Source organism: Trematomus bernacchii, unplaced genomic scaffold (genome assembly GCF_902827165.1).
Source record: "Trematomus bernacchii unplaced genomic scaffold, fTreBer1.1, whole genome shotgun sequence".
Classification (NCBI taxonomy): Eukaryota; Metazoa; Chordata; class Actinopteri; order Perciformes; family Nototheniidae; genus Trematomus; species Trematomus bernacchii.
Genome location: NW_022987876.1, coordinates 1,127,643 through 1,142,155, shown reverse-complemented (window position 1 = coordinate 1,142,155; position 14,513 = coordinate 1,127,643). Strand labels below are relative to the sequence as shown.

Genomic DNA, 14,513 nt, shown 5'->3' with positions numbered 1-14,513 from the left:
TATCCAAAGCGACTAACACACATTCAATACTGTGGACAATTTGGGGTGAAGTGTCTCAGGGACACAACGACATGCTGACTGCAGTGGGACTCGAACTTGCTATCCCCTGATTCAAAGTCCAGCACACTATCCACAGCCACACACTTTTTAATACCTTTAGTTACTTCACAGATGTGGATGAATGATATGAAATCTAATCAAGTGTTAAATCAGACTTTAGTTCCACCTGGAGTAAATTCACAAGCTACCCTGCAGTATACAAAGTCATTCAAACTAGCTGCACCTTTACCAGCTTTGAGAACACTTTCATGATCAATCATTATAAAACATATCATATATATTATTCTGAAATGGACCAATCTGCACAATGACTACTTTTACTGTCGCTACTTTCACTATATTTTGATGATAACACTTTTATACTTTCACTTGAGGAACATTTTGAATGCAGGACTTTTACTGTAACAGAGTATTCCTACACTCTGGTACTTCTACTTTTACTCAAGTACAAGATCTGAGTACTTCTACTTTAACTCAAGTACAAGACCTGAGTACTTCTACTTTTACTCAAGTATAGTTGAGTTAAAGTAGAAGTACTATACAAGATCTGAGTACTTCTCCCCCCCCCCCCTCTGCGTTTTAATATCTATGTTAAACTGCTGTGAGAACAGTTGTACATGTTACGCCCCTTTCCTTTCAGATGGGGAGAAATTATCACAAGAGTGAAAATTGTGTTTTATCACGTACATTTACTCAAGTGAGGGAATTACCCGCGAACCCCAAATGTGGTGGAGACAAACAAAAGCAATGGATCTCAGGATCCTAGATCAGACATTTAAGTGGATCAAAGATCAACATTTTATATTTAACATGTCAAAACGTAAATATTAGTTATCTTCACAGTTTAGTATTTATATACCATACAATCTTTGTGTGTCTAATGTAATATATGATCTTTTTACCACATTACATATTTTATCACAAGAAAACATGAATTTACTTTCTTCTATTAAAACAATCTATTACATATTCACTATAAGGACCAACTTATTGAAGCACAAAATAATAAAAAGAAACACTCAGTAATGTTTTTAATTAGTATAAAAGTAATTGGGAGTACAAAGGAGAGGATTGAAACCCCTCCACGTGACCCAAAGCAAACTGCGTTTCCCAAACATCCCATAATAAACGACGTGTCAGATCATTCTCATCTCCAGGATCCTCTTTCCTTGCATGTTAGCCGTCACAGTGAGAGGCAGCATGTGGAAAAATAATTTGGTGAATTCCTCCACGGTTTTGAAGCCCATTCCCTCAGAAAGGACTTGAGTTGTTCCGTAAAGGTTCCGCAGACGACCCCCCAACTGCACCTTCAGGTGAGTGTTTGTGTTGTTGGTGCGGAGTAATGTGATTACTTCAATCTTCCTGATCTGCACAGGAGCAGCACTCTGATCCTGGACAAACACACAAATCACATTCATACCAAAAGATGATCAGATAAAGGTGTTCAATCGTTCAGCCAAATGTGATCTCAAATGTGATCTCAAATGTGATCGGGACCAGTAAAATAATAACCCATAAATACTCCAAACTGTTCCCTTTGTTTTAGTGCAAAAAACGACATTCTGATCATGTTCACATCTACTGGACACTCTTCTTACACGACATCATGAACAACCTGACATTTCTGTAGAACAATAACTGATTTCCTACCTTTGGCTTCTGTGTGGCTCCGACTGGAACCTTCTGTTGAGGCTCCACAGCTCCGACTGGAACCTTCTGAATAAAACACCAGATTTAAAAAAGTACCAAAGACTTTCCAACATTAGATTCTTTCTCCCACCAAGTTTCAGAAACATCGGGCCAGAAGTTTCTCCGCAATCTTGCTAACAAACAAAACAACATCTTTCAACTACCTTTGGATTTGGGAAGAACCCGGCTGGTTTCAGGGTTGGGAGGAACCAGGCTGGGTTCGGGGTTGAGTCTCGACCCATGAGCTTCACGCCTCCAAATGGATCCATCTGACCAAAACCAAAAGAGTATAATAGGAGACCTTTAAGGATATACATTTTAAAGTCGAGACGTCGGTCCGTCACTGAGAGTTCTTCGGTGCAACATGAAACCAAAACTCACTGTATAAAATACAGACCATAAAACACTACATATCAGACTCTCAGGTGTGAACAGATCCTGTCTGGTGGAAATACATATATTTAAATGCCCCCTATTATACAGTTTTTCATCAATATATCACAGGTCTCAGATATATCCAGAGCCTGTCTCTGATTGGCTGAAACACCAAACAGATCATTGCAGCATTACCCATAATCCCCTCTGTTTCAGCCCTGTTTCCAAAGTGCTGATTCTCTGTCTGTTACTTTAGATGAAAATAAGGAGCCCCTCCCCACGCCCCTTTCACACCAACGCAACTCCGGTTCAAGCTCCGTGCTAGAGCTTTTCAGGTTCAGAACCGGTACTTCGGTTTAGCTCCGGCTCTTTTCACACCGCTCAGAGCCCGACTGGTGCTGCCGCTGCTGCGTCATGACGTCACAGTTTACGTCGCTTATTTTCTCACCAACGGAGCTCACCTCACAACAACAACGGGCCGATGATCGTGTTGCTTTTAATCATACGAAGCCAGATTAAATTAAATAACGACTTCTCCAACCTTATACTTTTCTCCAGAGTGCCGTGGTTCATTGTTTATTAATGTGTTTCAGCGGCATTTACCGACCGCTGCAGTGCTGCTGCTCTTCCACGAGTGTATTCTCCCGTTAGCTCCGGGTTAGCTCACACGGCTCTAAAGTATTCACTGTCTGACTGTCACACAAGCAGCTGATACATATCCCCAGTTCCCCTTAAGTGAATGTGTGTCAGTCTGAATTGACGCTGTTTGGCATCACAACGCTGTTATGAAAGTTTCTCTGGTATAACATGGGTGATGTTAGCATAGCAACCGAAGCTAAACTGACTACTTGGTAAGCCGTTTTCTACAGGCACATTTTACCGGCGTATTGTTCATTATGATTCTACTTGTGATAGTCGGACATGACAACCTGTGCAGCCCATGTATTGATTCCATCCGATAGCTGCTATAATAACAAACAAAACGTCTGCCTGCTCTCCACAATGATCAATAACAGCGAACGGATGGTCAAAGTGAGGTACAAATAAACAGAATCACAGCTGGTTAGTGTTGCCTGACTTTATAAAGCGTGTTTTTTTTTTTTACAAGTGTGTGGTTGCGTTCTAGTGACTTTGCTCAGCACTACTGCTTGTTACAACTTGTATTTGCCGTACTCGCCTTAACTGTTAGCTCAGGTTAATCTCGCCCCCCTCCGACGTAAGCGGTTCTTGCTTCTAGACGGACAACTTTTTGGTGCTCGAAACGAACCGGATTCCGGAGCTATGACGCTGCTCCGCTGCGGTGTGAACAGGAAAACCCGGTGCTTTTCAAGCACCAGCACCGAACCGGCCCCGAAACACCGTTGGTGTGAATGGGGTATTAGAGGCTGCTCTGCTGCGTTGTGAACAGGAAAACCCGGTGCTTTTCAAGCTCCAGCTCCGAACCGGCCCTGAAACACCGTTGGTGTGAATGGGGTAGAGAGATTTGGTTACAAAGAACCCAATGGTGCTCTAGGAGGAGATTCAGGTGATAAGGTGGGGGGGGGGGGGTTACCTTGGTTGCTGATTGGCTAATGGTTACACAAGCCAAAACATCGTTATGACATCATAAAGTGGCCAAAATCTGATCAGCTCATTTTCAGACAGGTTTTTATATAAATGGATCAAAAAGAGAGAGAATCTTTGTTCCTGAAACGTTCAGAGTCTCTTTACACAGAGGGGACACATGTTGATGAAGAAGAGACATGAAGAAGAGGGGACACATGTTGATGTAGAAGAGACATGAATAAGAGGGGACACATGTTGATGTAGAAGAGACATGAAGAAGAGGGGACACATGTTGATGTAGAAGAGACATGAAGAAGAGGGGACACATGTTGATGTAGAAGAGACATGAAGAAGAGGGGACACATGTTGATGTAGAAGAGACATGAATAAGAGGGGACACATGTTGATGTAGAAGAGACATGAAGAAGAGGGGACACATGTTGATGTAGAAGAGACATGAAGAAGAGGGGACACATGTTGATGTAGAAGAGACATGAAGAAGAGGGGACACATGTTGATGAAGAAGAGACATGAAGAAGAGGGGACACATGTTGATGTAGAAGAGACATGAAGAAGAGGGGACACATGTTGATGAAGAAGAGACATGAAGAAGAGGGGACACATGTTGATGTAGAAGAGACATGAAGAAGGGGAAAAACTAACCAAGCCGAGCACATCTTCGACCTGTGGAGTCTGAGGGTTCAGGGCGAGTTTCAGGGTTGAGTCTTGCTTCCGGATCTGGGTTTCACGACTGCCGCCGGAAACCTCTGAAAAAACATGAGATTAAAAAAAAATAATTTACAGTGTGTGAGTGTGTGTGTGTGTGTGTGTGTGTGTGTGTGTGTGTGTGTGTGTGTGTGTGTGTGTGTGTGTGTGTGAATGCTGACGGGTCGCTGGAGCTAAACTACATTATAATAAAAGTATAAATATCTTTGGAGAGAGAAGACCTGTTTGATTATTGCCTTGTAGATAAAGGGCAGAGGTAGTAGAAACGGTTACCAGGGTGTGTGTGTATGTGTGTGTGTGTGTGTGTGTGTGTGTGTGTGTGTGTGTGTGTGTGTGTGTGTGTGTGTGTGTGTGTGTGTGTGTGTGTGTGTGTGTGTGTGTGTACCAGCTGCAGGTTTCTTCTTCTTAGTCGCTGCTCCTGAGTCAGCTGCAGGTTTGGTCCCTGTGAAAGTAGAGGCTCTAAATAATCATATCACCTGAACATGATCCCTCTTTAGGAGATCCTCAGATGCGGCTTTCACACCAGCGCTTTTCCCTTTCTAGCTCCTAGCTAGAGCTTTTCTGGTTCAGCTCCGGTTTCCCTTTTCTGCTCCCGCTCTGTTCACACCGCCCAGAGCTATGGGCTCAGAACAGTCTCATAATACACACATGCACACAGAAGGATTCACACTTGTATTTCATGATCCGCAAAAGGATTCACACTTGTATTTCCGGATCTACACTTGTGTTTGTCAATGCACACACAAATGTTTTCCATTTCATATACATGTAAATAAAATCCAAATACAGAAAAAAGTTTTACATATGTATTTTTGATCCTCACATATTTGTTTTCCGTTTAAAACCGCTGCACCTGCAAACACAAACCGCTTTCTGTGCATGGATCGCTGTGCATTCGTGTGTGGGTTTTTTGAGACTCCCCTGACGGTCACCCGATTCGTACTTGTAATTTTTTCTATCTATAGCCAATCAGATGTCTCCTCAATTCTAAGCCAATCACATGAGCGCGCCCCCACGAGGGTAGATTTCTTGCGTTCATGACGTAGCGCTTCATGTACACATTTTGCGCTGTCCGGAGCTGACAGGTCCATGGAGCCTGCCTGCAGGCGCTAATCTCAGGACACCTCCACTTTCAGTACATTGCCACTTTCCGAACAGGAAATGCACGCAAATACAAGCCTTTATATTATTACGGTACAGCGCCACTTTCCGAACCATTCATGAATGCTTGTGTACATAAAAACGGCAGGCAAAACCGTTTTAAATGTGTGTTTCCTGTATGGCGAATACAGCTGCTTTGTTTATGTCTGTATGAAGTTGTTGTGAGTGTGGAGGGAGCAGCTACAGGTTAGCTTAGCCTAATCGATCAGTGCACTACGAAGCCAGTGCTAGACAGTGAACTGTCAACGGGGGGAGCCCCGCCGGTCATTATCGGTCGATATTCACTCTTAATAGTTTGATCGGTGCTCTCTATAAAGGCCGATCAGGAGAGCTGGATCTGATCGATATGGACATAAACGCGAGTGAAGTTTTAGCGAGCTGCATGAGAAACTGACGGGCTGTCAGGAGAGAGGGAGGGAGAGAGGAAAATAGATGATCCCGTATTAGCCATATCCGGTCATAGTCCGGTAATTACCTGCTAACGGAAACTCTGCTACACAATTCTTCTTCTTATTATTATTATTATTGAAACATGACCGGTAAGTTTCAAATTTGTCCGGTAAAATAAATTCTGTCCGTGGAAACCCAGCTCCGGACAGCGCAAAATGCGTACATGAAGTGTCATGAACGCAATAAATCATACCCTCGTGGGGATGTGATTGGCTTAGAATGAAGGAGACATCTGATTGGCTATAGATAGAAAAAATTACAAGTGCGAATCGGGTGACCGTCAGGGGAGTCTCAAAAAACACACACACGAATGCACAGCGATCCATGCACAGAAAGCGGGTTGTGTTGCAGGTTCAGGGGATTTAAACGGAAAACAAATATGTGAGGATCAAAAATACATATGTAAAACTTTTTTCTGTGTTTGGATTTTATTTACATGTATATGAAACGGAACACATTTGTGTGTGCATTGAAAAACACAAGTGTGGATCCGGAAATACAAGTGTGAATCCTTTTGTGTGCATGTGTGTATTATGAGACTGTTCTGAGCCCATACAGAGCTGCCGCTGCTGCGTCATGACGTCACCGTTTACATCGCTGATTTTCTCCCCAACGGAGCTCACAACAACAACAACAACAACGGGGGACTGCGTCGGGTCGATGATCGTGTTGCTTTTAATCATACGAAGCCAGATTAAATTAAATAACGACTTCTCCAACCTTATACTTTTCTCCAGAGTGCCGTGGTTCATTGTTTATTAATGTGTTTCAGCGGCATTTACCGACCGCTGCAGTGCTGGCTGCTCTTCCACGGGAGTGTATTCTCCCGTTAGCTCCGGGTTAGCTCACACGGCTCTAAAGTATTCACTGTCTGACTGTCACACAAGCAGCTGATACATATCCCCAGTTCCCCTTAAGTGAATGTGTGTCAGTCTGAATTGACGCTGTTTGGCATCACAACGCTGTTATGAAAGTTTCTCTGGTATAACATGGGTGATGTTAGCATAGCAACCGAAGCTAAACTGACTACTTGCTAAGCCGTTTTCTACAGGCACATTTTACCGGCGTATTTTTCATTATGATTCTACTTGTGATAGTCGGACATGACAACCTGTGCAGCCCATGTTTTGATTCCATCCGATAGCTGCTATAATAAAAAACAAAACGTCTGCCTGCTCTCCACAATGATCAATAACAGCGAACGGATGGTCAAAGTAAGGTACAAATAAACAGAATCACACGAAGCCTGGTTAGTGTTGCCTGACTTTATAAAGTGTGTGGTTGCCTTCTAGTCAATTTGCTCAGCGCTACTGCTTGTAGGCAGGCATGACGAGACTCTTCAGTCGACCCATGTTCAGGAGAGGTGGGTTTAGTTTCCTGCACGCCTCGACGTAAGAGAGACGTAAGTGACGCCGCCTCTTAGCTCCGAAGCTCTTGCCTCTAGACCGACAATTTTTTGGAGCTGGAAGTGAACCGCATTCCGGAGCTAAGAGGCGGCGCCGCTGCGGTGTGAACAGGAAAAAACGGTACTTTTCAGCTCCAGCTCCGAGCCGGAGCTGAAAACGTGTTGGTGTGAAAGGGGCAAGAGATGTTCAAACGCATTGATCCGATTGGTCTAAAATAAGGCCTTAATTACGGTTAAAATAGTTAAATCTATCCAAAAACGTATTAGACATTTTAAGGGGGATTTATGTTTATCTCTGAGTTGCAAATGTATTGGTAACATCTGACTTTCCTTAAATAAATAATAATCCACATAGCAGAACAATTGTGCGTAAATATTATCTAATTTGGACAAAAGTGTGTGTGTGTGTGTGTGTGTGTGTGTGTGTGTGTGTGTGTGTGTGTGTGTGTGTGTGTGTGTGAGAGAGTCTCTTTAATAACAATTTTCAACTCGAGCCTCAAATTCGCGGTAGCCAAACAGCAGTGAGGATCTCAGCCACTGACGTTGAATCAGAAAACCAAAACAGCAGCTGTTAGCACACAGAGCTCACATCTCATCATATCTGTTCAGAAACTGGACAAAAGTTAAACATGAACAAAACACAGACTGTCTGTGTCATGGTGAATACAGTCGCTGCTGTATTTCTGTCCTTAGGACGTTGTTGTGAGTTTGGACGGAGCAGCTACAGGTTAGTTTAGCCTGATCGATCCGATCCCCATTCAGAAAACACGCATTTTAAAAGTTTGTTTGCCTGCCGTCTTGTCTGCACACTTGTCAAAGCATTAATTCATGGTTTTTACTAACCATTATCAGTATTTTGTTAATTCGGCATCATTTTGAAACGTTTATTACAATTAAATCACGGTAAAATATGTAAATGTTGTTGTAGTTGAGTCTACCACAGTATTTATATGGATATAAGCCCCGCCCCCTCTCCAGCGCGTCCTGTTTGAATGACAGGAGTAAACACAGCTGACAGCCGCAGTGAAACTCCAGCGATTAGAGCAATGCGAATATTCATATCGCGTCCGTTGTGAACGCAGCATAATGCAGTTCAGAAACCACTGTTCTGACGTTTTTAAAGCAACTTCGAGATTTTAACAGTGTGAGGGGCACAAAGGCCACGGTGGCCGTAGGACGTACAATTATTAGTGGGACATAACGGCCAGACCGAGGGGCAACGACGGCCATGGCCGTCATGGCCGCCGTGAAATTCCTACCCTGGCTAACACGCAGCCTTGCTTGACTCCACTGGGAACGGCGAAGCTGTCTGAAGAAGATCCTTCAAAGAAAACCGTTGCTGACATGTCCTCGTGAAGCGATTGGACCAGCCCGAGCAGTGTCGGTGGACAGCCCAGTTTCTGCAAGGTGGCGAACAGTCCTTCCCGACTCACCATGTTGAACGCCTTCGCCAAGTCGACAAACGCCATGTGCAGTGGTTTGTTTTGCTCTCTGCACTTTTCTTGCACCTGGCGCACCGTGAAGATCATGTCTGTTGTTGAGCGGCCACTTCGAAACCCGCACTGTGACTCTGGGTACACGCGAGCGGCCAATTTCTGGAGCCGCACCAACAGAATTCTGGAGAAGACCTTGCCAAGCACGCTCAGCAGCGAAATGCCACAGTAGTTGTTACAGTCGCCTTTATCGCCTTTGTTCTTGTAAAGCGTGATTATCTTGGTGTCCTTCATGTCCGATGGGAAAGCGCCAGCTTGCCAGCATTGACAGAGCAGCTTGTGCATGTGCGGCAGTAATCAGCTGTCACATTTGAGGAGATCAGCCGGGATGCCGTCCGTGCCCGCAGCTTTGCCCTTTGCAGTGTGCTTCAGCGCGTTCACTAGCTCTACCATGGTTGGCAAGTTGTCCAGCTCAGCATTGATGTCAAAGCTGGGTGTTGAGGCCAAAGCCACGTCGCTGATGCTCCTTGGTTTGCCATAGAGCTCTGAGTAGTGCTCAACCCATCGTAACATCTGCTGCCCTGTGTCAGTGATCAGTGCTCCTTCTGCAGACTTCAGCGGACACACCTTTTTTGCTCTCGGCCCAATAGCCTTGTTCAGGCCCCTGTACAGTTCCCGCAGGTTACCAGTGTCTGAAGCCTGTTGGATGTCATTGCAGAGCTTGTTCCAGTACTGGTTAGCACAGAATCGAGCTGTCCTCTGAAGTTCACGCTGCGCATCCTTGAGTGCAGTGAGAGAACTCCGTGTTGCCCGTTGCTTGTACACTTTGTGCGACTCGCTCTTGGCAGCGAACAGCGGTTCCAGGACTACAGCATTTTTGGCCATCCAGTCTTCTTGCGGCGGCCTATTCGTGCCAAAAGATTCGGTAGCCGCGTCATGCATAGCAGCTCGCAGGCTCTGCCAGTTCTCTTCTGGTCCTGTGTCGGTACTGCTTGCAGCCATCTTTTTTGCAAACGACTTCCGGAATGCTATGACATTTTCTGCGCACTTAATTCTTGCGGTGTTTAGGCGCGGCTTCTCTTTTTGTCTTGGGGTAGGTTTTCGTTTAGGCATGTTCATCTGGGTTAGAACAAGCGAGTAGTCAGTATCACCATCCGCAGTGGGGTAAGTTCTGGAGCATCTTACTAGGCCAGAGGTCGGCAACCTTTTTGATATGAAGTGCCATTAAAAAAAAAGTATTTTATCAGCGTGCCGACGATCGTGAATCATCAACGGGGGGGGGGCTTTCAAGACACAGCCACGCAAAAACTGCGGCATTTGTACAGTTTCCGTTTTCGTTGATTTTCCCGACACCGAAGCGACCGATTGCATCCGGCCATGCCAAAAATGTGTTAAATATAGGATGGACCTTTATCTATCCAAGGAAATTCACGTGTCATGGCAGCAACAGGAACACAGGTAGTTAATATGAGAATACACTTGTATTTACAGTGTGAATTAAAAAAACAAAAGTAATCTTAGTTAACCTGTGATTCAGTGAATGTACTTACACTCACCGGCCACTTTATTAGGGACACCTTGTAGTACCGGGTTGGAACCCCTTTCTGAAATACTTGAGTTGCTGCCATGTGATTGGCTGATTAGATATCTGCGTTAACGAGCAGGTGAACAGGTGTACCTAATAAAGTGGCCAGTGAATGTGTATACAGATGCTATGTAAGGTTAATATATATTCCTTTAAATGTTAAATACCAGAGCGGGTATTAGTGTCACTGAACACTATTTATTTTCAAACTAACCTGCACGTTTATTAGATGCTTGCAGGATTTATTTCTACATGTATTTATTTTTCTTGTTATTTCTGACCTTTGCTTTTCTCCCGGAGTTTCTTCAGCTCGTCCTTCATGCCTCTGAGCCGGATCTTCATCAGGCGGTCGATGGGTGTGATGGATCCCTCGGTGAGTGTGATGGATCCTTCAAACAAATACATTTAAAAAGGTTTAACGCACTGAAAATGATAAATATAATTATATATGATAAATAATATGTATACTATGTGTGTGTGTGTGTGTGTGTGTGTGTGTGTGTGTGTGTGTGTGTGTTACAGCTGCTGTTTCTGTCTGCTCGTTAACCTGTCTGAGATTGTTTGCAGCTGTGTGTAATATGTAAATGAGCTGTGTGGTTGCCCCAATGTCGTTGGCTGTCTTCTCCTGGTCCTCCTCCGAAGACGCTGATTGGAGCACGCCGGGCCCAACGCTCTCCAATCCCCGTGCAATCCCAGAGCACACCTTCCGGAGATGACTACAAAGCCTGGGGACAATTATCACTCGGGAGGCTCTGCTGCAATCAGACACCTTTTGCTCTTGTGTCGTGGACACTACAGACTGTGTTTGGTGTGATATATGTGCTTAGTGTCGTGTGTTGAGTGTTGATATATGTGTTTAAAGTGGTGGGTTTAGTTTCTTTTGTTAGCTGTGTTTTCCTGCAGCTCCTTCCATTAGTGCTGATTGGAAGTGATCTCAGGTGTGATAACTAGGCTCATGTTTTAGAGGCCTTTCTCTGTTATTAGCAGTAGACTTGCGCCCTTTTGGCTTCTTTGTTTAGCTTAGGTTACCTTTGCTCCCTTTTTGTTGTATGCCTTTGTGTTATTTTATTAAAACCCTATTATAATTACATACCAAAACCATCTGGTGTATGTTAACTTACTCATCCGTGTGTGTGTGTGTGTGTGTGTGTGTGTGTGTGTGTGTGTGTGTGTGTGTGTGTGTGTGTGTGTGTGTGTGTGTGTGTGTGTGTGTGTGTGTGTGTGTGTGTGTGTGTGTGTGTGTGTGTGTGTGTGTGTGTGTGTGTGTGTGTGTGTGTGTGTGTGTGTGTGTGTGTGTGTGTGTGTGTGTGTGAGCTAGCTGCAGGTTTCTTCTTCTTAGTCGCTGCTCCTGAGTCAGCTGCAGGTTTGGTCCCTGTGAAAGTAGAGGCTCTAAATATTCATATCACCTGAACATGATCCCTCTTTAGGAGATCCTTAGAGATGTTCAACAGCATTGATCCGATTGGTCTAAAATAAGGCCTTAATTAGGGTTAGAAGAGTTAAAGCTCACCTATTATGCTATATTTGAACAATATATTATAGGGCCATATCTATACAAAACATGTCTCTGAAGTGTTTTGCTCAAAATACCAAACAGATCATTGTAGCCTCATCCCCCTCTATTTCAGCCCTGTTACTAAAGTGCTGATTCTGGCCTTTTAAATGTAACCGAGCTGCTGCTGGCCACGCCCCTTTGGAGCTGCTGCTGTGCGGTAACGTGTGCGGAAAATGTGTGCGGAAACATTTATGGAAACGTGTACGGGAACGTGGTTAACTGGCCCAGGCCAAGCTCTCGTCCAACGTTTATGGAAACGTGTCTGGAAAACATGTATGGAAATGTGTACGGAAACGTGTGCGGAAACGTGTCTAGAAAACATGTATGGAAACGTGTACGGAAACGTGTGCGGAAACGCGTGCGGAAACACGTGCGGCAACACTTGCGGAAACACTTGCGGAAACGTGTGCGGAAACACTTGCGGAATCGTGTGTTTAAACGTGTCACATGTAATAAAGTCCTCAGAGAAGAACCACAACATGGGGGTGAATGCTGACGGCTGGCTGGAGCTAGACTACATTATAATAAAAGTATAAATATCTTTGGAGAGAGAAGAACTGCTTGATTATTGCTTTGTAGATAAAGGGCAGAGGTAGTAGAACCGGTTACCAGGATGTGTGTGTGTGTGTGTTTTTTACCAGCTGCAGGTTTTCTCTTATTGGTTGCTGCTCCTGAGTCAGTTGCATTGCTCGTGGCCGCTAAACAAATACATTTTAAAAAGTTTAACGCACTGAAAATGATAAATATAATAATATATGATAAATAATATTTATACTGTGTGTGTGTGTGTGTGTGTGTGTGTGTGTGTGTGTGTGTGTGTGTGTGTGTGTGTGTGTGTGTCGGCCCCGACCCATTAAGCAACATAAGCGGCCGCTTAGGGCCGCGCAGCCACTAAGGGCCCCCTAGCAACAAAAAAAAAAATAATAATCTCAGTACTCCGTCGCCGTGATAAGTATGTTTAATTAATTTAGTTAATATGCCTAGATTGTCTACTCTCAAAGTCATGTATTATATTATTGAGTCAATCATATGATACATTAACCGTGCTTTACCTGAACCTCATCATGACACTAGAGAGGACGGCAGGATTGTAATTTCCCGTGTTCAGTGAATGCAACAGAGGCAAGACACCAGACCAACCAGAGAGTTGAATGGAAATAAACAACTGTCTTATTGGCTGACAGGTACCTATCCTGTGAGCTGTGACAATGTTTAAAATAAACTGTCAGTCGGACTCAGAGTTTTTGAAGATGGACATAAGAATTTCTTAAAAAAGACGACAATTCTCAAGTGGTGGCTCACACAACAACCCCAGAGCCACCACTTGAGCCAGGTAAACAAGGTATGTAAATGTCAGTAAACTTCCAATTATGCGAACATGTAAGCAAAGCATAAATTACAGCTACGTTGACGTTACTTTGAATCGCGGGGGTAAGCTACAGATGTAGCACTCCAGATAGGACTCCACCCAGCGGATTCCAAACAAAAACCCAGCGGATCCCAGTGGCTGGGGGCGTTGCCAAATTGCTAGAGGGCGTTGCCAAATTTCCCCATTTGTTCAATTACAGGATTTAACCATAAGATGGCGCTTCATTCACAACTACACAAAGACAACTGGGTGAACTTAGGTCTTCAGTTTGTTTGCAATGTTTGCAGCTCTGCAGTTGTGTTTGCTGAAGAGCATTTAATCACTTATTTGTTATGGTTTTCACAGGCTGCTATAACAAAAAAATATATATATTTTAGATCAAATAAAGTACATCTAATCTTATTATCTTAATTGTAATTCAATAATATATAGTCTTTATATATTAAATAATCATAATAATAATGTTTACACTTCTTTATTTGTTATGCTCATACTTTTACCTTTACAATAGTTTGCTTTAATGTGCAGTATATTTTTTGTAATATTGTTGTGGTGTACACAGTACAGTAGATTGAAGTAAATCAACTCATACATTATCACGTATTATACAGTAATGTGGTATTATTAAGTAATATCATTATAGCACATTAAAGGTAGGTAAGTTTGAGAAACCGGCTCGAGATCGCTAGAATTTGAAAATACACAACTGGAGAAAATCTGCCACTTCCTTACAGAGCCCCTCCTCCAACACACACGAACGCGCACATGACCAATGAGGGCACGAGATAAGTTTGTGCACAGATGGAAGGCTGACAGGCAGGTAGGCCCAGTGGCGTTTTTATATGTACAAAAGTGGTGGGGCACAAAAAACTTAGATGTCTATATATAAGCTTCTGCAGTGACGTGCAGTGAGGTTCATGGCTGGTGAGGCACTGGCACTGACTCTTCAGGTTTACAAATATTATATTTTGACCTAAACCAAAATATAATATTATTTTCAAAAGCTTTTTTTGTCTGATGCTTCGATTAATTTTAAACAGACAGTTCAACAAAAGGATACCCAAAAAATGTCATTTTATCATTTAAATATTGAATTGTTCTCTCTTAGTAAGATCCCATTTTCAAAAAATTGCGGTCTTACCTTGACTTGAAGATGAAGT

General features: G+C 43.5%; 1 protein-coding gene across 8 annotated transcripts in view; it reads right to left on the bottom strand.

Moving 5' to 3' along the window:
- Window positions 1-732: 732 nt before the first annotated feature.
- Window positions 733-14,513, bottom strand: part of LOC117469499 (transcriptional regulatory protein AlgP-like) — a 30,656-nt gene continuing 16,875 nt past the window's right edge. For 3 of the 8 annotated variants that reach the window (XM_034113923.1, XM_034113922.1, XM_034113925.1), the window contains 7 exons: window positions 12,623-12,682; window positions 10,711-10,818; window positions 4,781-4,837; window positions 4,333-4,436; window positions 1,914-2,018; window positions 1,711-1,776; window positions 733-1,451 (listed from right to left, as the gene is read on the bottom strand). In XM_034113923.1, the coding sequence (XP_033969814.1) occupies window positions 1,197-1,451; window positions 1,711-1,776; window positions 1,914-2,018; window positions 4,333-4,436; window positions 4,781-4,837; window positions 10,711-10,818; window positions 12,623-12,682 (755 nt within the window). In that variant the 3' untranslated portion in view covers window positions 733-1,196. Of the gene's footprint in view, window positions 1,452-1,710; window positions 1,777-1,913; window positions 2,019-4,332; window positions 4,437-4,780; window positions 4,838-10,710; window positions 10,819-11,744; window positions 11,802-12,622; window positions 12,683-14,513 lie in introns of all 8 variants that reach the window. The other 5 variants (XM_034113929.1, XM_034113930.1, XM_034113926.1 and 2 more) reach the window with 4 other exon arrangements.